This window comes from Cottoperca gobio, chromosome 24 (genome assembly GCF_900634415.1).
Source record: "Cottoperca gobio chromosome 24, fCotGob3.1, whole genome shotgun sequence".
Taxonomy (NCBI): Eukaryota; Metazoa; Chordata; class Actinopteri; order Perciformes; family Bovichtidae; genus Cottoperca; species Cottoperca gobio.
The window spans coordinates 12,975,654-13,000,378 of NC_041378.1; the positions used below are offsets into that span (position 1 = coordinate 12,975,654).

The 24,725-nt window shown below is 41.7% G+C and overlaps 1 protein-coding gene across 1 annotated transcript in view; it reads left to right on the forward strand.

Moving 5' to 3' along the window:
• The first annotated feature begins 17,045 nt into the window (after nucleotides 1-17,045).
• LOC115028845 (MAM domain-containing glycosylphosphatidylinositol anchor protein 2) overlaps nucleotides 17,046-24,725 on the forward strand; it is a 158,925-nt gene continuing 151,245 nt past the window's right edge. Inside the window, exon 1 of the mRNA XM_029462716.1 lies at nucleotides 17,046-18,076. Coding sequence (XP_029318576.1) covers nucleotides 18,004-18,076 — 73 coding nt within the window. The 5' untranslated portion in view covers nucleotides 17,046-18,003. The remainder of the gene's footprint in view (nucleotides 18,077-24,725) is intronic.

Consider the following 24,725-nt stretch of genomic DNA (forward strand, 5'->3'; position numbering starts at 1 on the left):
CTCTCTCACACATGCAGAATTTAAAATTTTCTGATAGCCTTGTCTAATCCGGGTATGTCAAACGTCACACTCAACCACAGGTCCATAATTGATGTGCTCAACTTATCCAGTTGGAGCAGAGGAACGGGGATGGTGAATTAATCATGGATAGTCCGTGAGCTCATAGGAGAGGGAGAGAGAGCATGGGACCCGAAGTGATGAGCGATGATGAAGGTTAGGACAGGCAGGACTGCAGCCAGATTGGCACATTCATGTGCTGAACAGGGCGGGCCGAGCACAACATCATGTACAACCACATGACACCATGCGGGCCCGTGTGTTGTATATAGCTGACCTCATAAATACGACAATAAATCACTGCTGGAAAACCACATGACATGAATTCAATATTCATCACTCAAACCAGCCGGCTGCATTCAGTCACTGCAGAATTATTGTCTGTTGTCCGTTTGATATCTCACAGTAACCACAATATTGTATCATATAACCCGACAGAGAGAATTTAGCTGAACGGATTCTCTATTTCTTCAGTTAAAATATTTTCCCCTTTGAAACACTGGGTGATACGGAGAGCGTTTCAGCATTGGGACACTTTGTACACTCCATGTGAAAAGAAATATTGAGTGTCGTCCAAAGCACCACGCTCAATATGCAGTTTTGGCTTATCCACCTGCTCCTCAACTTCTTCTGGTTTCTGTTTTTACAACAAAGTCAAAGACTTTGGCAATCGGTCATCCACATTATCTTCCCTCTTGTTAGTCTTTGATAATGCGTCTGCAGCAATTAAGTTTTTCGGCAGAAATCCACAAAGCAGGTTTTTCACATTCAAAGCTTCCTTTGTCAAATGACATTAACCGTGTCAGTTCCTGGAGGGACGCCGGCGTCACACCCTCTGTTTAAGTGAAGCTATGTCACAAACTGATTGGTCTATCACACTGCCAAACAACATACCAATAGTCTTTTATTAGCAAAATGAGCTATCATGTTAGCATCAAAGTTTGGTTATGTCCAATTTGTCTTGCTAGGAGGTTGTAAAGAGCTCACTCTGTTATTTATTAGTTATCGTAAAAACAAAAATCACATCTAAAGAGTTGACTCTTTATGTCAGGGGTCGTTTTAGTTCAGGGGCCACATACAGCACTATTTGATCTCAAGTGGGCCAGTAAATTCATAGCATAATAACCTATATATCCAAATCATTCCCTTCGTTTTAGTGCAAACAAGTACATTCTGAAAATGTTCTAATTTAATCTTTTTACAAAACATTATGATCAACATGAAGTTTCTTAAGAAAGAAAAAGGTGCAATTTCAACAATATTATGCCTCAGTTTATCATTTACACATGTGCATTACAACTTACAGATCACAGTGTATCTACAATGGCACAACACATTTAGTCACAGGAAAGTATATATATATATATATATATATATATATATATATATATATATATATATAACATTATTGTAAACTATGATTAAATTGGTTATCATGCAATCATGATGGTGCACAACAAAGCCACATAAACGACTGCATCGTAATGCACTAACGTTGACCTGCACCTATGAGCTCTCCTTCACTCGGTCCAAGACCTGACTACGAAACGGTCTGCTGCCTTCATAACTCAGGAAATAACTACTCACAGGTTGGGGCCAAAAATGAATTGAGAACCAGTGCACATAGAGGCACTACACCACTCTTAGTAAATCTGGCCCCGATGAACACCGCATGAACTAGGAAGGTGTCAAAGGATCATTCCTAAACAGAGACGAGGTTTCCATCTCCCCTCGTATACGACCTCTGATTTTCTCATGTTGAGAGCTTATTCATCTCCATGACAACTGAGCCTATCTACAGTGCCCTCCAGAATTATTGGCACCCCTTTAGTAAAAATGAGCAAAACAGGCTGTAAAATGTATTTTACTGTTTATCGTCTTGGCCTTTCACACAAGTTTTTAATCGCTTTCACTGACCTTTTCACCGAAGTAAAATTATTGAAAGAAAAAAAGAAGTTGACTTTAAATAAATATTTTTCTCCAAAACATATGTGTGCCACATTTATTGGCACCCCTTCATTTAATATTGTGCGCAGCCTCCTTTTGCCAGGATTACAGCTTTGAGTCTTCTCCTGTGATGCCTGATGAGGTTGGTGAACACATGGCACGGGATCTGAGACCATTCTTCCACACAATCTCTCCAGATCCTTCAGATTCCGAGATTGACGCTTGTGGACTCTCCTCTTCAGCTCATCCCACACATTTTCTATAGGATTTAGGTCCGGGGACTGTGATGGCCATAGCATTTTAGGCCCTTTATTCTGTGGTCAGTAAACCATTGTTGTGTAGATTTTGAGGACCCAAATGCAGTACACTGGACAAGGTTCTAACAAAGAGAGCTTTATTTTATAAAAAGCTAGTAAAAATACAAAACAACACAAACCAATCAGGGGACGAGCAGGACACGAGCAGGACACGAACAGGCTGAGCAGGACACGGGCGGGCAGATAACAGACACGTAACATGAACAACAATCCGACAAAGAACACTGAGACAGACAGGGATATATACACAGACACTAAATGAGGCAACGAGACACACCTGGGGAGAAAGGCAGAAAACACAAGGGCAGGAAGTAATACCAGACATGACACAAGGGGAAGGGAACATTTCAAAATAAAACAGGAAACAGAAACCAAGATCGTAACAATTTTAAGCTTTTTAGGCAGAGGCTGTTAGGGTTTCATTTAATATCTGCTGGTATTTGATAGAATCCATGATACCATGTATCCTAACGAGATGTCTAGGGCCTTTGGAAGAAAAACAGCCCCACACCATCAAAGATCCACCACCAGTGGGTATGAGGTGCTTTTCTGTATGGCTCTCTTTCTGTCTACGCCAAACCGACCTTTGACGTTTGTTGCCAAAAAGCTCTATTTTGGTCTCATCTGACCATATAACCCTGTCCCAGTAACGTTTGGGAAACTGTAGGCGCTTTAGTTTGTTGTTAATTGACAGCAATGGCTTTTTTCTGGCAACCCTGCCAAACAACTTGTGGTGATGTAGGCGGCGTCTGATGGTCGTTTTGGAGACTTTCTGACCCCAAGACTCAACTAACCTCTGCAATTCTCCATCTGTGATCCTTGGAGATTCTTTTGCCAGTCTAACCATCCTCCTCACGGTGTGTGGAGTCAACGTACACACACGTGCTCTTCCAGGCTGATTCTTAACATCTCCTGTTGCTTTAAACTTCTTTATTATTGCCCTGATAGTGGAAATGGGCGTTGACTATTATATTATACATACATTGGTGCAGCTTACTTTCCAATTAGTGTAAAAATGAGTTTGGCAGGGAGGAAGGAATTATAGATTTAATACAGTAAATGAATAACTGTACATACAACAAATTTTGGGGGAAATCTAATTGTGCACTGTTGCTCGTTTTTGATTTATAAGCAAATGACTAATTTTAGCACCAAATGCAAAGCATGCGCCCGTGGAGTCTCATGAAGCAGGATCCCTAAGTTAGCGTTAACTATTTTTACCTCAGCCGAGGTTCCTGAGGTTTACACAGTACAGCAAACTATTAATCCTTCTTAGAGTAACAGACATTGGATAAATGTCATACAAGGAACTGCTTTGAAGGGACACATTTTAATCACTTTTGATAGTGATTGACAGGAGCTTGGACCCAGCGGAGGAGAGAAAAGGGAAGCACTTTGGTAACTGTCGAAATTTGACGAAACTGGTACGATGGCAGAAATTATGGAAATAAAACAGAATGGATTAAACCAAAAAGAAATACCCTCAACTATCCTTTAAATTATGAGCTTTTCATCTTTAGAGCCCTTCTCCAAACTCATCTGCCACTGTACAGTACATTGCCTCTGAACGCTATGAAACGGTACATTTTCATTGTATGAGTGCAACTTAAATGGTCTATCCAGGTTTTTCCGTTGCAACAGAAATACCATCCATTTCAGTAATGTACCTCACAAGGGCAAGACGACATTGTACCAAGAGCAACTGTGAAGTTAAATGACGCGAGCAGAATATCACCTCCCGGACGCTTCAAGGTCTGTTATGAGCCGGTGTGATATAACCCTGGGTGGGAAACAGTCTTTTGAGATACTGAAAAATCAAAGCAAAAATAAAATGGCACCACTTTTTCCTAAGAGACTCGAGTACCATCTAATAATGGGTTTTGATGTACTGCAGAGGAAACATGTGCTCGGTCTTAGTCTCATGTTTCACGGTCCAACTATTTCTCTGTCCCTTCCTCTGTGCACCTCCCGCTATCCCGCTCTCTGCCCCGCTTTCTCCGCCTGCCTCTCCCTGATTCAGTTCTACTCCAGCGGACTCTCTTCTTTAATCCTATCTGATGAGGACCCCAGTTGTCCCCCTCTCACTACCGCATGGAGAGATGTATGCTAATGTGGCCCGACTGCTAAAATGGAAATTAGACTCCTCAACGCTCCTACAGCAGCCAGAGACAATGCAGTCGTAAATAGAGGCAACATTATTCCACAATAAACCCACAAACACGGAGATAAGAACTTGTCAAATATGATCAGCGATGAATTATGCATCGCTGGCTACTGAGTTTTTAAGCGTTGTGCTTTTTGATGAATCCCCTTTTATCTCTTCATCTGTTTTAGCAATCACACACTGCCGTCGGGAATGTGTACATTTTATATACGCGTGTGTGTATGCAGTGTGTTTACTTCTCTGTGTGTGTACAGTGACTGTGTTTAGATGAGATATAGCCTCCAACAGCGATACACACACAGAGAGAAGAATTTATTTTTGCATTTCTGATCTTTAGAAAAACAGCACATTCTAAATTCAGATCCAGGAGGAACAAAGGCAGCTTGTAAACAGCTCTTCCAGGGAAACCTTAGATGTAAGCAGATAGAAGCTCTTATCATTGATACCTCTCCATCTGGGCGAGTGGTTGGGGAAAGAGCTGCTAACAGGATTATGTGTAGCGTGTTCACCTTTACCAAGCAGAGTGAGGGGCATGATCGATATGTGACTAATGTGATCAGGGAGGGCTATCACCCTTCGTCTCCTGCTTTCAATGAAACCCCATTAACCATGTGACTGTGAAGCTCCAGCACATGGCCGCAATTTTTTCCTCCTCTCCAAGCCTTACAGTGAGCTAACTCCTCAGAGCACAATATGTCCCTGAAATGGGATATGTCTGATATAATCGGATGTCTCTCAATTTGAAAATTTCAACCCATAGTGGAGCAGATAGGCGAATCAGCCGCATTGCTAATAGATCAAGGTTCTTGTCAGTAACAATTGAGCGTGCCATCCCGGTGCATTTTCATTTACCCACAGCCCGGGACTGCAGGTAGCATGAGCCGAGCATATCTCATTAAAATAGAGGAGAATGGCTCTGCTCGTGTCTATTGTGCTCAGTAATTCCTCGGTGATGTATTCCTCCCCCGTCTTGCTAATGTAACTGCATTTCAGATCCTGAACCCTCTTTTTGCCTCTCCATTTTTCTCCTTCTCTAGGAAAGAGAGTCATATTTTTCCCCACAAGTTAATGAAATTGTCACAGCACCTTATGAAATCGCCACCGTGTAAGCAATAACATCTGGCAAATAGATGGCGCATGTAATGTCCGCCGAGCCTCACTACACACAACCCTGTTAATGAGCGGAGAGACAGACTGACAGACGGGAGCAGATTTATGATGGACACTTGACAGACGGGAGGATGTAAATGTGTGAACAAAAAGATGGAACACAACAAAGGAACAAAAGGCTTGAACTTCAACAAGCACACCTGGTGTAATTAATAACACATTTACAAAAGATGATCTTCAATCTCGAACAACAGATACAAGATTTAATCAAAAGTGAAATTTTGTTCCATGTGTGCCATCTTTCACACTAAAAAGTTCAAACTATACTTTAGTTTACAAATACTTGCAAAACCAAGGACACATATTAACAGGGATTATGTATTCTGCTGGATTTACTGAAATCACGCAGGTAGATTATGCACGTGGTGGATAGGCCTAACTGAAACCTGAGTATTATAAAACAGAAATGAAGAAATGAGACTATTGTTACTGCAACACAAACCAATAGTAGACAACTGGGGTCTTCATCAAACTTGAATTTGAACTGTAAAGTCACTACAGACTGAATTTACTCTTTTCTTAGTAGATCTGGCAATCAGTGTTGTTTAATCCCGTATGCATACAGACAAGCTACTCTCTGATGTGTGTGTATACTGTCACACCGTGCCAGTATGTGTGTTTTGATATTTATATAATGAATCTTCCAATCTGCTTTCAAAGTTAAGACTTTATGAATAAGGCCTTTACACACGGGGGCCGTTTTTTCTTTTGGTTTGATTCATTCTCACATCCATAAAAACAATTCTTACTGTTTTTGTAATGAATAGTTTCACACAGAATGCATATATAACATGGAGAAACAGCGACATACTTTCTTTTCAGGACGACGTTTTCGCATCCCTACCGTTATGAATAGTTTTGATGTGAAATATTTGCAGCGGTGTCTTTTGCATTTTTGTGTCATTTATTTATCATTAGGATTGCTATTTATTTGGCAGAGTGGGGTTATATGACTCCGGGTGGTACGACACAATGAATACGAGAGTGTTATACTCTCTCCTTCTCTGTTACCTCAAAATGCATCAATGTCTAAACGCCTTGCATCATGGCAACTCTGTTGAAATGATTTTGGTCCGATTTTTTCCGCATTTCTAAATCCGGGTGTGACTCAGCTCTTGAGAGTGAGCATGTAGTGAAGAGGCTTATACTGTGTGTGTGTGTGTGTGTGTGTGTGTGTGTGTGTGTGTGTGTGTGTGTGTGTGTATGTGTGTGTGGGGTGGGGGGTTTCCCAGTTACTGCATCATGCTGAGCAGAACGGAGAGCATCCCTGGCAGGCCTCTGACAGTTCGTGCTGGCTGCCCTCCCAACCTGCCCTTCCAACGGGACGCCAGCTGGCCAGCTGCTGCCGCTGCTCCTCCGCGGCCACCGTCATCACCAGGGAGGCTGGCTGAGTGAAGACGGGGCGTAGAAAGAGAGCGAGAGAAGATGGGAGCTGCCAGCTCGCACCATCCTCACACGCTCACTCAGATGTTAAATGTGTTGTCGGCTTCTCTGTCTCTCGTCGCTGGCTTGCAGATTTGTATGCAGACTGCCTCCTTTACCCATTCTCTCAACCAGTGGCGCATCCTTGAGGATTTCCAGCACCAGACTGTTTCGAGAATCATTTACGATAACAACAGAACCATAAGCGAAAACCTTGCAGGGATAAAACACATTCAGGTGTCAATGCGGTCATCTTCCTATAGCAAGAGTAATGCAGCTTCTGCTCTTTAATGAAGCCCAGTCTGAGCAGGCTTCAATCAGCCAGAGAGGAGGAGGATGACACTGTTGTGATTATTTATTTATTAAGCAGTCTTCCTCTTTCCCATGTTCTTTGGCACCTGCGTGTCCCATTAGAAGTGTTCTGTCAGCAGTGCTGAGGGCAACACATTGAACTTGCGACACACCATAATTAGGCCCCCGTCCACAAATCAGAGTTCTGCTTGGCTGTGCTCTCCTGAGACAAACTTTCATGTCGACACACACATCCCGGACACCCAACCCGCCGACCCCTCTGACACACACACACACAGACACGGCAGAGGAAAATACACTTACAAACGAGCTTGTGTGTCTGCGCATGCATGAACACACGCAGTATAATGTGTTTGTATGAAGACATACATTTACTGCACTGCTTTTTTTTTTAAACATTTATTTTCATGGCCTCCGCTCGTCTATTTCTGTCTTGTTATAGGTGCAGGGAAAGGAGAAGGCACACACCGTGCTATTAGCAGTTCTCGTGTTAAAAGAGATCAATGTAATCACTTTTTGTATGGTCACACTTGATTATGGTACAGCCTGTCAAACTGCCAAATCATATATGCAATCATGCATTTATATCCCCTTTATGGAGACACTGGCATCTGATTTCATATACATCTATTAGCAAAATATAAGTCTACGCTGTTGGATGCATGCCCAGCAATTAAATGACAGCCGGAAAATGTGATGAAAGATGATGGGAAATAAGTACATACTAATAGAGGAAAGACAGAAATCTTTTTTTCCCCCTGATCCGCTCGCAATCTTTAGTTAATATACTATACTTATAACCTTCATGTTGTTTGCTACATCTGCATACATTCTGAAATGAAATGGAGTGATGGGGAAAAAAATTGCTGCCTCAGATGCAATTTGCAAAAAAAGATGAAATCTGATTTCTTAACGAGCCGTACGGTTGGAGAGCTCACAAAATCTGCAGGGAAGTGAGAATTCACCCACTGCTCACACAGCCGTCTATGAGCCTTAATCATTGTGAAAATGATGTCTCAGTAGCTTGGACACAGTACTGAGAGCCACAGTAGACACTCAATACAGGGAATAAAAGCTGAAGGAAGTGTGTTGCTGAATTAAATATCACTTCCTTTTTCTCCAGATATGCACCAAAAGCAGATCACATACCAGATGTTGCTTTGGGTGAAGATTGACATTTTCCGACTAAGAGGTGATGCTGCGTGATGAGGTTTCAACAATCTTCGTAAAGCGGTTCTCTGACGTGCTCTGCCAACATTTCAAATGTACATGATGTTGTAAGCTCCACTAACAGTCGGCTCATATCACTGAATTAACTGAAGGTTGAGCAATATAGATCTTGAAAGACCAACAAACTCTGCCATATATTTAGATAGCACATGAAAAGAAACATGAAAAAAGGAATTATAATTAATTATTTCATATGCATGAATTGTATTGGGTATACATACGGTATCTATGTTATGTTATTATTCCTCTTCTTTTGGATTATCAAATTCAAAATTGATCTAACACGGCTTTGACCAATGGCATCGTTGAGCTGCTGAGCGTTGCGATATTCATGATGAGAGCTTCAGCAATGAACAAAGGTTTTTCTTCAACCGTCGACTTCACAGCCAACTTCACAGCCAACGTCCACAGACGGCAAAGCTTTTCATGTAAGAAAAAATAGAATTTGGTCAAATGCATATCCATCACCTGCCATAAAGTAAGCAGTAGCTCACTTCTAAAATTTCATGACAAGTTGCAACGAGATCCTTCCCCCCAGGCTCTGTCGTCCTGGATTTATTTTGGCTGCTGCTGTCATGCCAGTCCTGCAGCGATGTTTCACTGATGTGAAGTCCAGACAAGCGAAGTATGTTAGTGTATATCAGTTCCTATTGATCCCAAACTCAATCTCTCTTTGTCAGAAAGATATGAGAGGAATATGCCAGTATAAAGTTATTTTTATTACTTTACTTCAGATGAAAGCTGCTCCTATTAATACATTTTATGTTAATAATGGATAAAAATACTATGTATAATGTGTAATGGGTCGCTTGCAGGGGTGATCCCTTGTTTTGGTTTTAAGGCTTGCAATTTGAAGGTTTTGATTCACTCTCAGCAGCTGTTTTCAGCAAAAGCTCTGATAAGCCCACTGAAACCTTCCACCCACCACCGGTCAGCTGGGGAACATCTGCATTTAGCAGATAAAGAGCCAGATATCTTTCTCAGGAGTTGGTGGAGACCAAAACAGAGCTAAACGGATAGTAAACATTGGATTAAACATTCGCCATATCAACTTTAGAATGTGATATGTCCATGTTGTGTTCACAGCTTTTTGTGCTGCCCCTCAGTCGCTAAGAAAATCAACAAATGTAGGTTTAAGAATTCATAAATATTAATATTTCTGAACTATTAGCTACATCTCAGAGCTAGAGCTACCAGGAGAAACTGTCCAATTAGAAGTTTAGCTTTGTGACTCATATGTTCCATTAAAGTGAGCATAACATGATCGATGAGATAATCAGTGGCCCTGAGCTCAAAGCTGCCCTGGCCAGCTGGAGTCTGTGTGGGCTTCCTCTACATGCTCAATTTTCCTCCCACAGTTCAGACACATTCAGGTTAGGTGGAGTGGAACTCTGATATTGTCTGGAGATGTGAATGGAGTTGTCTTTCTTTCTGTGTTAACACTGTGAAAGAACTGCTCAGGGAAGACCCTGCTGACCCCCCCCCCCCCCCCACACAACCTTGAAACAGTACAGGAGATTGATGGGAAAATAAACATTTGTCTGTAATGGAAATGTAGGGAATAGAAGTACAGTACATACACGATAAAAGCATAAGAGATTTTTTAAATGTTTTTTATTAGTGAAGCATCATTTTTAAAGATAACAAACGCTGTTATTGCCATGCTTCTTTTCCATATAAACAAAACATATTGTCAAAAAACATGGGAAGAACACACTTAATAAATACATAAAAAAAGAAATACATAAAGGAAAACAATTATAATAATTAATTTGAAAAAATACAACAACACTATTACTTGTTTAACTTCACCCGCAAAAAAAAGAGAAATATATTCTATTTTGGTTTACATACATTTCTCAATTTAAAAAGACAAATGGTTTAAATGAGCTTCTCTAAAGGTTTAAAAACATGTGAAATCTGTAATTCATAATTGTCTTTTGTTGGTGGTACTTTTGATGCCAGAGTGAATGCCTGCCAGAAATAAACAGCAGTGTGCACTCAGGTTTTTTTTTGTTTTAAGCCAATAGCAAAAGAAGACAATTTAAAGGACCGGGTGAGCAGATGGCGGAGCCATTATTATCCTACACCTGAACCACAGTGCAAAATAGAAAAGCCAATGGTTACACAGCGGCTGTTTCAAGCTTTGTTTGACCACTCGATTACTTTTAAAGTGGGCACATCAGAAGGCAATGTTGGGTGAAAATAAGGGACCCGGCATGATGTGATGCTGCCGGCGAAACATTGTTCATCGGCCACGGATGATCGGAACATAAACATGGGTTGAAGGTAAAAGCTCTTTGTCAGTGTCCTATGGCGGGACAATGTTTATGTTGCATGTCAAGAAAATGAAACGCAGATAATTCAACATAGGTATCTTATTTGATTTACATATAATACATTTGTTCTCGCTCTGCGTCACAAATATCAACTGCACGTTGGATGCTTCTCCCTCCATGTGCTGACGTATAAAAAGTGATTCGAATTCAGCTTCCATAGAAGTGAATATGCAGCCCTGTAAATCAAATCTGCTGGCTTATAAAAGAGAGGCAACAACAATTTTGAGAGCAATATGCAATATTCATTGTTCATAAATAATTAATTTGTTTGCTCGCAACTCAGCCTAAAGTGATTGTGGCCCTTTTTCATTTGGGTGTATATATCTATGGCAAACTCGGTCCTGCTGAATGGAGTGGCATTTGTATTTCATTCACACACACCACTTTACCCATACTTCATTGCTCTCTGCTATTACTCCCGGCCCTACTATGTGTTCAGAAAGAGCTCCGATTCACAATGAGGCTTTCACTTAGAATCAGGCACAGGATCTGCCGCAGATAAAGAAAATAATTACACTGTAATGGTATCTTTCGTATGAAACACCCAATTATCCGCATCTGTTTGTACACTCGGGTACAAACAGTGATTACTAATGGCCTTTCCAGTGGTGGAGGTAGGACTGGTGTGTAATTTAGCGCTGATCCGAGGCCCGTTGAGATGCCAGCCATTACTTGAAGTTTACTTTTGAGTGAGGATTTCCCTCCGTGTCACCCTTAACCTGCAATTTTAAGCAGAGTTAGTAATGTAATTTACTGTCTGTGGAGTGCAATGTGCAGTGCAATGAATGTTCCCAGGATGAGATCTATTCTGAAGATTTATTTTCCCGCCCTGGTGCAGCTAAGGACACGAAGGCTAACATGGGCTTCACTTTACCTTCTTTACAGAGAGATAATTACACGTCTCACACACGGAGCCAAGTAGCACTGCATACTAAACCGGGGAATCACATTTTCTATGCAGTTGAAGGAGTTTAAATTGGGAACCTGATTGTACTTGCTTGGATCATGGTATTTGTGAGCACTGGAAACAAACAGCGGTGTGTTACTACCGCCAAGAGAAAAACAAATTTGCTCAGTTTCTCAGAATGAGAATAGTTTCCTCTTTCAAGGTATTTTTGCATTACAAAAAGATACTTTGATATTATAAAATATGTCTTTTTGTCTTTTAACATTGTTCTTGAAACTGGGTGTACATTGAGAGTTTGTTTGTCCATGTACTTTTTATATTATTACATAATTACATAGGTATGCAATGTGTTGTATTACATAGATTACACACATACATGTATGTACGTTACATACTTTACGAGGATACAACGATTTGGGACATTTAATTGGTTAAGTGGGTTCACACAGCTTAATTATCATGTCACGTTAACTCTGCTGTGTCACCAAAACAGCCGAGACAGAATCAATCCGAGTTGGGACGAATCACTTGGGAGCGCAGCTGATCAATAGGCCAATAGGAAACTCTCCTGTGTTAAAGTGGACCGCTGCAGTATAGCTAAATTAGGGGAGACATAAAAGGTTTTCCTAATCACAGTATAGGCCGATGAATACATTGATTTGTGGAGATAAGTCAGATTTTAGTGTTGAATGGTGCCATTAAAAAGTCCTCTTGTGAGCAAAGCAAATGAAAATCGTGAATCTTTTATACTTCACAAAAGTGCTGAACATGCAGTTTGAGCTTTACACTTTTCACACACTGGTGTCAAGTTTACCAAAGCCTCACATATGCAGGTAGCCCAGGACCACCTCAGTGAATTATTGACAATTCAGCCTCTGTGGAGACCAGCCCTGATATCTCAACAGGAACCATCACAAAGGGTGGATTCTGACGGCATGTTGATACCACCCGCCATGAGTCGCTGCACCTCATTGTGAAATCTGCCTCTTTTCACCGCAGTTATGTGTGTAAATATTGCCAACAGGCGTCCCGCTGCCCGGAATACCGAGTGTGTCAGGGCGCTGCTACCCAGGGAAACCGGGGATGTCTGTGGAAACATTTGTAGAATAGAAACACATCATGCACGTCAGAAGTGCCTTTTGTCTTTGTAGTCAGGCGAAGGTTTGCCTCTCAGCATGAGCTCCTAGACTAGTCCATGTTAAGAGTGTGCTGAGGATAGTGCTTTTCCTCAACAGAATACACTGAATCTAAATGGAGTCAGCTATTTTCATGTGGAAGGGGCATGCAAGAGCACCAAGAACAGCTGTGGTGTAAATCTCATTATCATAAAAGAAAGTTATTTGCTTAGAGAATCAACAGAGCGAGTATGCATGAACTCATCAGTGCTAAGATTGTTTGTATTAGAGTAAGGACTTGCACTTTGTAGCCTGGAAGAGAATCATGAGTGTTCTTGTTGGATGCACTTTTACCCGCTGCCTCCTTTCCTCCCTCCAGCTGGACTCGGATAAGCCACATGCGAGTTATTACTCCACTGTAAACGAATCATGACACGGAGTAACCAAATCGTCGGCCCACTTGTAAATTTCGTCCTTTCTAAATATTCTTTCTGCCAGCTCAGAGGTGACCTATTTTCTAAGTGACACATTCGTCAACAGTGTGGCACACAGAGGGACGCTTGCTTGTGTGTAGACTGTAGCTAATATGCATGCAGTCAGGCATGTGCGATTTGACGGCCAAAAATTGTACATCCCATATCCCCTCGGGTGCTTGTATCCGGGGTGTTGCAGCGTGCTTAATGACTCTTCAGGTTGTTCGGAGGGAAAGGTGCAGCTTGTTGGAACCATTAAAAGTCTTCAGAATCTAAATGTCATTTCTATCTCGCTTTTCCCCTCAGGGCACTCCGAATGACGTCTCTCCTGTTCACCTTTATAAAAAGTTTAAAGTAATCATTCGCTTTAAATGCCACAATGGAACTAGGGATGCACGATATGTATCGGCCCGATGAATTATTGGTTGATGATACAAAGCCAAATTGCTTTCATTGACTTAACAAGCGCAGCATCTACACACTCCGATACAGCAGGTGGCTGCATGCACCTTTTAAAGTTGGTTTGCGATCCAATAAACCAATAAACACAGAGAAGAAGAAGAAGAAGAAGCGCAGCACGCTGGCTGTAGGGCCAAACATGTCGCTGGTGTGGACGTTTTTCAGTTTCAGAGGACGTTTTCTGATGTACTTAGAAAGAATAAAAGATCTTTGTTTTTGTTTTTGTTTAGCCTTACTTACCCTCAGGTGTGCATAAACCACAGGTTATGTCCTTGTTTTTACTGTACAAACGTGAAATCATTTGTTATCTTATCGGTAACGGCCATGAGACGCAGGTAATTATCGGTATCGGCTGAACAAAATCCATATCTTGCTTCCCTGACCGTGACGCAAAAAAAAAAGAATACCATTGCTTGAAAAGCCTTGAGTTACAGTTGTCAGGGAAAAAGTTTCCACAGGTGGCCACTGACTGTTATATGACTTTTTTGGGCATTGAGATGGAAAAATACTTGTTGTTCCATTTGAGATTTGCTCATGTGTGATGCCAACCAGAGCAGAATGTTGTCAGAGTACTAAAGCCATAACCCTCATGTTCTTTATCACACACTCGCAGATACACAAACACAGATACACACTCCTCTCATGGCTGACACTGGCCTTGTATTTTACCGTGACATCATCTGGATCCGCTGTGTTTGAAGATGAATGCGAAGCCCAGAGAGGCTTCCTCAAATGCCAAATTGTCTTGTTTCATAGTATATCCAACACCTCGTGCACTGTATGACTGAATACATTTAGCCAAATGTCATACACTAACTACAATAGTAGTGAGGCCATATTATATTTATAAACCCCCTTATGGTGCTGCATGGAGACACTGCACTAACAACGGGCTTCATAATCACATTCCCTCCAATGTCAGTGCACTTTAGTAGCATTACACATGTTGGTTAGAAGAAATGTTGCATTACATTCCTCCAGGGCAGAAGAAGACAGAGAGAAAGGGAGGGGAACGCTGAGGGCAGATTTATCCACAATAGACAGATGGAGACTTAAAATGTAAGTTCCCTTGGTGGTCTCCCGCTTCTCCGGTCCATATTGGGTGGGTGATGCAAACGTACAGTAATAAACAACATGATTAGCATCAAGCCGGTGGGGGATACGCGACTACACACACATCACCATATGACAAAACACACATTTTTATACTTGTCAGGATATTCAACTGACTTGTATTTATGTCCAAACTGCTTAACTGTTACTAACCAGTCCTAATATTTACCTGAATATTGTTTTTCCAACTTGAAAAATGTCAATGCATGAAGAACCTTTGGATACTAAAATAAATCCTACCACTTGCTTAAACCAGCAAGTTGTAACAAAGACAATTCCAGCGCAAATGGTCACTGTGTGTTAAATGACTTGTTGAATGGAGCTCCTGTCTGACCACTTAGCTTAAACTTGCAAACACAGGCACATATATTCTCACAGAGGGGGAGTGAAAAGGCAGAGAGCAAGAGATGGTCATACATCTTGAATTAAAGTCATGACAAAATGATGAAGCTCTCTGCTCCACACACCATTTTGAGATCAAACAAAGCCAGTTATTGGCCAAGATCTGAATTTTTTATTCGAATGACAGTTGCTATCTCAACTGCCCCATCACTCTGGTGTTCAAGGGCACCATACACATGACTGTATAAAACAGATGAATCATTTAGATTCCAAAATTAAATTGAGAATAGCCTGTATCAAATATTTACTACACTAAATTAATTTTACTCCTCTAATAAAAGGTCCCCATCTAAGGATCAGATATTGACGGCTCAGCTGAATTACAATGATGGAAGACTCATGAGGCAATGAAATAATCATGTCACCTTTATTTCTATTTTAAACAGTGAGCATGTGCAATTAAAATGGTCACATACTTGGTATAACCCCCAAAACTACATGATTATTGATTTATTTTGTTGGAGTCCTGTAGAGGGCGCCAGAAACCCTCCTGGTGCTCCAGCACTGACTTCCCCAGCTGATCTCCAGCTGCATATAAAGACAAGGCTCTCTAAGGACAGTGTCTGCTTTAACATTACAACATGAAATGTAGTTGTTGCTTTTAACTTGATTTCAAGACAAATCAAACCCTCAACAGTATATAAATGTATTGTCAAGACAATGAATTGTGAGAATAAGTTGCCAAGCCTTCTGATTTGACTTGAGTGCCACAACACCAGGAGACAATCTTGATATATTGTTACTTGTAAATTCTGTATGTTTTTAAAAAAAATGTATATTGCATTTACTGAATAAAATAATAGTGATGAATCAAACTGCTTTTTGGTGTATATACATGTGTTTATGATCAGGAATCAATTTGTGGCTCTTGACGTTCATCCCCATTTGTCCCAAACGTTTGCGGTTTCATTGTGGAAAATATTACACCAATGATGTTGCTAGGAAACAGCTATAGTCCAACTTTAAATATATGTTCTTGGGAGTAAGACTCCAATCTGTAGATACAAGTATTGCTATTACAAAACACTTCCAACAGGATGAAGTGGAACCATTTACAGTATAACCTTTGTTACTTTGAAATGGTCCATATGACCATTATTCAGTATGTACTCGAGGACAATCGTGAGGTGAAACCTGTTGTAAGAATGGTTCACATTTTTAATAGGAATATTTCTAGTCACTAAAAATGGCAAAATCGAATATAATGAAATAGTTGTTCTTATTTTGCAGGAGCCCCGTGGAACTGCCAGCAGCACCCCCAAGGGCCTACTGGAACCCCATTGGGGATCCACTTAGTGCCTTTTCAAAACTTTCAAAAGTTATGTATTGCTAAAAAAGTTGCCAAAAACATGTAGGCCTTTGGCAGCAGCAGTGTGTGCTTAGATAGACTAACATAGACATCTCACTGTTTCAAACCAAACAAATCTGATGTACATGAATGCTACATGACAGACCGCATCTCTGATATAGGAGGCATGGTGAAACATGGACACACAGCAGTATAGAGTGCTTGAGGTTGATTGTAAAGGTGTCAAAGCTAGATCTTCTGAATTCCAATGGTCCATCACTCGCTCTCTCCCTCCCTCTCTCTCTCCCTCACAGCATCCAGCAGCTGCGCCTCTCATGCCTTTCCTGACGCTGAGCGAAGCCTCCCATACAGATGAGCGCTGGAAGCCACGCACCTCTTGACGTAGCCACAGACCGGTTGCGGTGCCACTCGGTCTCCGTAGCACGTATTGCGCAACGTGACTGATGCTCAACTGATTCCACGGCGGGCGCATCCGGCTCCCACCGTCGCGTGAATTCATAAGAAAGTGGCCACATAACGCCGAGACAACAGCGGGCATATCCGAGGTGCTGTAGAGAAACCTTCCGCCGCTCCTCACACCGGACTGGACCCTCCCCTTGTCATTGCCACCGGGAGAGATGAGTCGAGCGCGCGGCGTCGGGGTGCAGTCGTGATGTGACTGCGTGAGCGCACGAGCCTCCACTGTAGTATCGGCAACAGCAGTTTGACGACCGCCCAGAAGGTGAAAACAGTGACAGTGAGAGTGTTTTTGGTGAAGCAGAGGTGATGGCTTCCTTTGACAGCATGCAGTCAACGCAGCAGCAGATCCCCCCGTGGAGCGAGCCGTGACCACAGCTGGATTTTAGGGAGCTATGTCCGCGGGTACCAAGCCTCCGTCTGCCTGTAGTCGACAGCATCAGTGTTCCCCCTCGTTTTGGCGCCTCAGGAGTCTTCGCTAAAGTCCAGGGACACGCTACCTACCTGGAGTCGAAGAGAGATTCTTGTTTGTTATAAGGCCGAGCTTTCTGCAGCCCACTCCCCGCATCCTCCGCGGCGTCTCTGTGGCGCGAGCGCTCCGGGTTCTGTCTACATGGCGGTGGACATCAAAGCAATCACTACCTGAGTCTGTTCGCCTCCTGCGGCCATACATACCTTTACAGCCTATACTGAGACTAAATCAATCGACGTGTGGATCCGAACGGTGCTGTGTCTATGCGCCTTAGTTAAACCGCCCCGGAAAGGACTTCTTGCCATTGAGTGCTGGATATGCAGAGATTAACGTGAGAGGATGGATCTAATTATCTGTGTTTTGGGGCTACTGGCGTTGGTCGTGGAGGGCATCCGTTGCCAAGGAGTGTACGGTGAGTGTATGCAATTTGCTTTAAAACTCAAATGTGATCATGACCTTGTAAAACTAGTGGTCACTCATTAATCTCCACTCATTCCCTTTAGACTCACAACGTCCTGTAATGAAAAAACAACAGCCATCAACTCGTGTAAGGGTGACACACCAGGTCTGAATGTCATGTTTGAGTGAGAGCCTCCAAATGTTCTCAGCAACCCCGAGGTTATACAGCAAATCGCGTGGGCAGCCAATCATGCACAGCCCCTATTCTCATCCAATCCATCACTCATGATGGTTTGTGAGCAGGCTAAATTTAGTCTGCTACATTCATATATTATAACACTGGAACCTCTCAGACTGCTTACCTACACCCATGTCATTTGAAAATTACCATTCAAAAGGTCGACATGGCACAAATGTGTTTTTTAATGTCATCATGAGGACCGTAATCTGTTGAGCAGCAGCATTTAGTATGCACAGTCATGAATTATTTTCATGTGTGGTGGCTCTATCCGCCTACCTCTTCCCTATGTCTGTCAGTCTGGATCTCTCTGTCTCTCCCTCCTTTACACACACACACACACACACACACACACACACACACACACACACACACACACACACACACACACACACACACACACACACACTTTTCTGTCTCTTACCCTATCTGCTTGTGCAACCAGTGGCACAGATGATGTCTCATATGAATCGTCATCCTCGCAGAAGCAGCAGTAGCACTGTGAGGAGGAAATAATAATTCATGGGCACTAACATTGGGACATGGAGGAAACCTTGATAACCTGCTGATATTGTCATCTCATAGGAGGGCCACTTCAAGGTTCAAGTACTACAAGAAAGTGCAATGTTTTGGAGAATTTACAATTTTTTTTAAATTTCCATTACTAACATATTTGCATCATACTTAACAATAAATCATGCAAACAATAGTTATTATACATTATACCAAATGGCGCGCGGGCCCGGCTCTAGATGGAGGATAAGATAGTAAATCACAGCATATGCTGGGGCAGCTGTTCCATAACTGCTCATATATGTGCAAAGTTACTCATGATTCTCATTTTAAGACCTGTTGCAGAGATATTTCACAATGTCTAAAAAATAGATTTTTACCTAATCTTCAAACCCTCTAAGCACTCGTTAGGCAGTGTAAGCTTTCTGTGTGGTTGTTGTTGTTTGGAGTTAGTGAATTTCTCCGGTTACGCATTTAAGCCTGAGGGCATACCCTCTCATCCAACATCATTGCCTTTACTTGATTCGATATCCGCATCTACTAAACCGGTCTCTCCAGGATATACATATTCAGGGGAGATGCGCATGACGCTAACCATCAATACTGATCACATGAATGTCAGATCAAAGCTGCAGATTCTTGGTGCGAGCGGGCTGTCCGTGCTACAGAGTTCGCTTGCAGATGAAGATGCAAGCTCATTAGGACGAATCATATCCCACAATGCTCGATGTGGTGTTGCCATAGAGGCATGAGTGGACTAGTGGGCTTAAAGCAGCAGCAAGCAGAAGAGCCGGGGAGATGTAGCAGATGGAATTCTTTGAGCATTTAACTATCTGTGTTTGTTTGCATGTACAGTATGTTGTGCAGCCTGAAAAATTCCCTTGAGCAGAGTCATCTCCTTTTTTTCCATCACTACAGTGTTTCACTTATTCTACAGTAAGCGTACTTTAGCTAGGATTTACATTCGTCCCAATGTTCTTGCTGCTGCTGTATATTTTGGCACTGCAATAGGAAAATAGCTTAGATAGATGGGATGATGAGATGAGACGTCTATGTACTCAAAATTTGCACATCACATTCTTTTAAATGGCAAGGAGCCATTGGCTAAGTCGGATCTATACCTCATGTTTAAAGCGTGCATCACATTGTCCCGGGAGGTGCGCTGAGTAAAAATGCATTGGCAAGGTTCAAAAGTCAACATTAATTCTTTATAATGGAAACACATTAGCATGCATGTTGTGTTATATCCCATAGTATGTAAAATGAGGGCTGTGAGAGGATAACACATACCAGTGCCAAGTAACTTTGAAGTGGAAGAGTTTCACAACAGGTTTTCATGGAGGGCAAGGCCTGAAGTCTTTGCTCCGGTCCTGTCTTTGTAATCAAGAGATGATTCATTTTTTTCACGGTCAAATCCATTTCAGTTTTCTTTTTATCACCCAGTTCCATTTTCTTTTCTTTTCTTTTGCATTTTGTTGCATTTTTTGTTGCATTCAAAGCCTTACTTTGCTTACCAGATTTCCAAATTGACCCAAGAGCAGATGAATTGGGCAGTTTGCGAAAAAAAGAGACTTATCCCAGAGCATCGACATACGTCATCAGTGTGGACTAAATGGTGAAATCATGATGTGGTAATGAAGAAATCACAAACTAGTGTGTTAAGTGGGGCTGCCAGAGTCATTAAAGAGGATTGATGAAGGCTAGTCATCCCTCCACGACTCCGGGCCACAGAGGGAAAAAGAGAGATACCACTAAAGTACAACATCTGTTCTACTCTTTTCTTCCTTCTTCCGTCAGAGTGTGTCTCTCTTTTCTCATCACTTTTACCACACACGCACACACACCCTCCACCAGGAGATTGCTCTATTACCTCGACCTCTGCTCATCTCTGCGTTGCTCTCCTGAGCTCCAATCTGCCAGTAGCTGCTCTTCTATCGTAGCAAATGCAAATACCTACAAACCTGCTCAAATTCTCAATTGGCAGTTATCTAATAACTAATCACCAATGTTGCTGACGACCAAACTGCCCTAAATATTTATATCAAACCGCAACAATGGAACATGACACTTATGATAGCATGGAAATGTTTTTTTTCCTGCTTGTTACTTTATCTGGAGATGTACCGCCTTCAGTATGTTCTCTTTGCATCAAAGTCAGTCAGTGACAACCTCCATGGGATGCGCAGATGTCCCTGATCTCGCTTTATCTCGTGTTATGCTAAGAGAAAAAGTTCCTACTGCTGTTTCTCCCATCCCACTTCTCCCTCTCTCTCTCTCTGTCTCTCTCTTTCTGTCTCTCGCTCCCTCTCGTTTGCATTGAAGTCCAAGCAATTGCTGGGGCTTCTTTTCATGAGCCCCGGTTCAGTCGCTTTGGCTTCTAAGCTATGCAAATGCATTCTGCCAGTGAAACTAAAGCCGTCTTTGTTGGTTCTCAGAGGCCTCCTCCACAGAGTCCTTCATCATTCCCTTGGATCGGGACCCTCACATTTCCCACCGTAATGAGACCACGGATGACTCTATCTCTTCTCCTCCCTCCCACTCTCAGCCCCTACCTCCCTGCCCGTCTCTCTGCTCTGCCTGTCTCTCTCTCCTTTCCCCCGGGGGAAAGTGGAGGGACGTCTACAGTATGCGCTTCAATCAGAGGCAAATGAGGATATACAGCTGGGTACGGCACAGAGGAAGTAATTTGTTGCAGTAGAAGAGAAGAAGGGGCTTCAGATAGCACCAACTTAATCATACCGAATGTCAGTTCTCTTAGGACCGAGTCCTCTGAGACCGGCACTGAATATACACTGCAGAGACAATGTTTTAACTTAAAGTCTAAAGTCCTCCTGCTGTTCTCAGTATTCACTGGATAATCGTTCAGTTTTACTTTAATACTCCAATACAATGCGATTAAGATGAAACAGCTGTTTTTCCAGTGTTGCGAATTTTGGAAACCAGATGTCAAGTTTACTCAAGCTTACCCCTTTAAGTTCAATTTAAAGGGGTAAAACACCAATTTAGTATAGACCTGTTTTTAATTGTTTAACAAAGGCTATGCTATTTCGATTTTTTAGACCCTTGTTTGAATCTTACACTTCTCATTTTTGCTATAGATTTGTGATAATTGAGTCAAAGCCGAGATAATTCCTGATGACATCACTATGACATAATCAGGAAAATATTTCTCATTCGTGCAGAATCAGTGGAATTTCATCTCTGTGACTTCTTGCTTAGCTGTGAGGTCATGTTGCTCATGTTTATGCGAGGTGTGGTTATGTGTCGCTGGAGGGATGCCGCTCTCAGTCTTGCCCTCCCTCTGCCCCCTATAGTTACTTTTTGGAAGATGTAGTTGTGTATAGTTTAGCAGCATGAAAAAAATGGAAAATGGAGCTGCAAGTTTTATGGTTGTAGCAGGTATTTTTACAGCATTGTCAAGTACTGCAGTGTCCTCTGCACAGAAAAGAAGCAATTACATTGTTGTCGGTTTTCTTATGCATAGTTCAAAGCAAAGATTGAGTCGTCCACAGCTGTGACGAATAGAATATTCTTTTCTTGATCATTTGTGCTCAAAACAATAAAAAAGAAGTGTAATGTAGCTTTGGCTACTTTGCACACATCATAAATGGCTGTAATACTTTCCTCCTTCTACTGTGAGGATTTGGATGAGTTCAGGAACACAGTTTACCTCTGGATCATTCAAGGCCAAATCCCCACCGCGGACCAAAGAAGCTTATTGTAACCTGGCTGGCTGCTTCAACTGTTAAGCCCACATCCCCAAACCCTGAGCTACTTGTCGTGCTCTGTACAGTGCTGGGGACAGAAAGCTGCTGCTAATGATCTTGTAGTCATTCATTCATTAAGTCCTGTCCTGGTGCATGACTAGACAGGCCTCATGCCCCGGTTTATTTAGAATCTGTACTTCAAATTAAGTCTCATAACTGATATTATTCCCTTTGTCTTCTGACATTCTGATGAAGTGGCCATTCATCATCTGGATCATTAAAAACAAGATTTAAATCTTAAATGTCAACCTTGGTCCTGCTGATATTGCTTTGTACCGCAGTATGGCTTTTATCTGTAGTGATTTCATTTCATGTAATAGTGTTAGACAGACACATGGTTCAATTCCAATAAATTCAATCTACAATATCTTGCTTTAAGAAGCCCAAGCGGTTGTTAACTGGTCAGGTGCAGTTGCAGTATCACTCATGGCGGATGTACGTATACATCCTTAGGATAAGAGTCATGTTAGCATTGCATCCTGCTTTCTTTCCATACTCTTCTGGTTTTTCTTTCTATTTTCATGAGAAATTTAAACATAAGGGCTTAAAAAACATTTTCATTATGTTGTTGTTGGCTGTTGCCCTCTTCATTTGTAGCAACAATAGCCAGTGATAAAGCAGCCTTGTGTTTGTCTCTTCCGTCTGAAGATGATGGACTGGATTCATTTGACCATCATAAAGACTACTGGTTGCTTGAAACATGAAAGTTTAGTAAAGAGGGCATCCTGTTGGCCTTGGGGATTTGGCAAAGCCTCTGGTTTAAGTCCAGCCAGGGACCTTTGGAACATCCCACACATCTCTCCCTCATTTCCTGTCTTGTCTGGTCTATACTGCATACATCCTAATGAATACAAAGAACAGCTAAGAAAATGTCATCAGCTGCTCACTAAAGACTTTTAGCACAGCATTAGCATAATGGCATGTAGCCTGTATTTACATCCACTGAGAATTTGAAAAAAAATTAGTCAACTCCAGATGCAGCAAACATTGTTCAGCATCCAAATCTACTCTTACCCATGTGTGCTAAATTATGAAGTGGCTGATTGTTAATTATTAGCATAGGCAACGACCCAGAGGGCAGGTGCTGTACCATGTGCAAATACTCTGGCACATGTTAATAATAATCTAAATGTAATTATAAGATATTCATGCATTTTTTTAAATGTTTCATTTAAAACCTGTGTTTCTCTGCGTTGAACAAACAATTTGTGGATTGTGAAAACAAGATGTTTTTTTCTTATTTCGGTGAAGAGACCGACTATTCGTAAAATGTTCTCCTACCTAAGAGAAGAGAAAAAATAAGAAAACATCGGTGAATCCCAGAAATCAATGGGTACTAACAAAATTAGAACAAATTGTGAACACGAGGAAATTTGTTTCCGATATCGCTCCCTGCATGAGGCCCCACTGAACTTTATTTTAATATTTTTATTATTAAGTTTCAATTTGTAGTTTGGAACTGAAAAAAAAAACCTTTTTCTTAAGTATAGCATTAGAATGATCTATTATAATGTGATCATATCATTTGTATGTATAATCTTAACGCCTCAGTACACCCATAGTCAACCCAAACAGGTGTTTTCAATTATGCCCTCTAATTAGCCATCTTCCCTGGACAGACCAATTGAGTTTGAGTGACATCTCCTCCATCCTTTCGTTGATTCATTTGTATCTGTTGGGGCGGGACAACTATCCTTGTTATGATCCTTATTAGTACACAGAGTTTGGTGAAACTATGTAATTCCCAGCTCCACCCAATGCACATGGTGAGGTCTAATTAGCCAGGGTAATTGGAAACACCTGTGTGAGTGTGCTGAGCCTTTGATCAGCAAACTAACTAGTAGCTACAGCTGTCAGGTAAATGTAGCGGAGTAAATTCAATATTACCCTGTTGTGAAGTAGAAGCATGAAGCAGCATACAATGAAAATACACAAGTAAAGTACAAGTGCCTGAAAACTGTACAGTACAAAACTGACCAGTAGAGACAGACCTGACTGCAACTCCTATAAAAAAAGACTCAAACTCTCACAAAATGACACACTTTATTATAACGCCACCAAATGTCCAATCAGTGCAAATTCTCTAGCATGCGCCAAGAGTTACAGTTTCTGAGGGAAAGACTTTGGCGACACAATTAGAATTG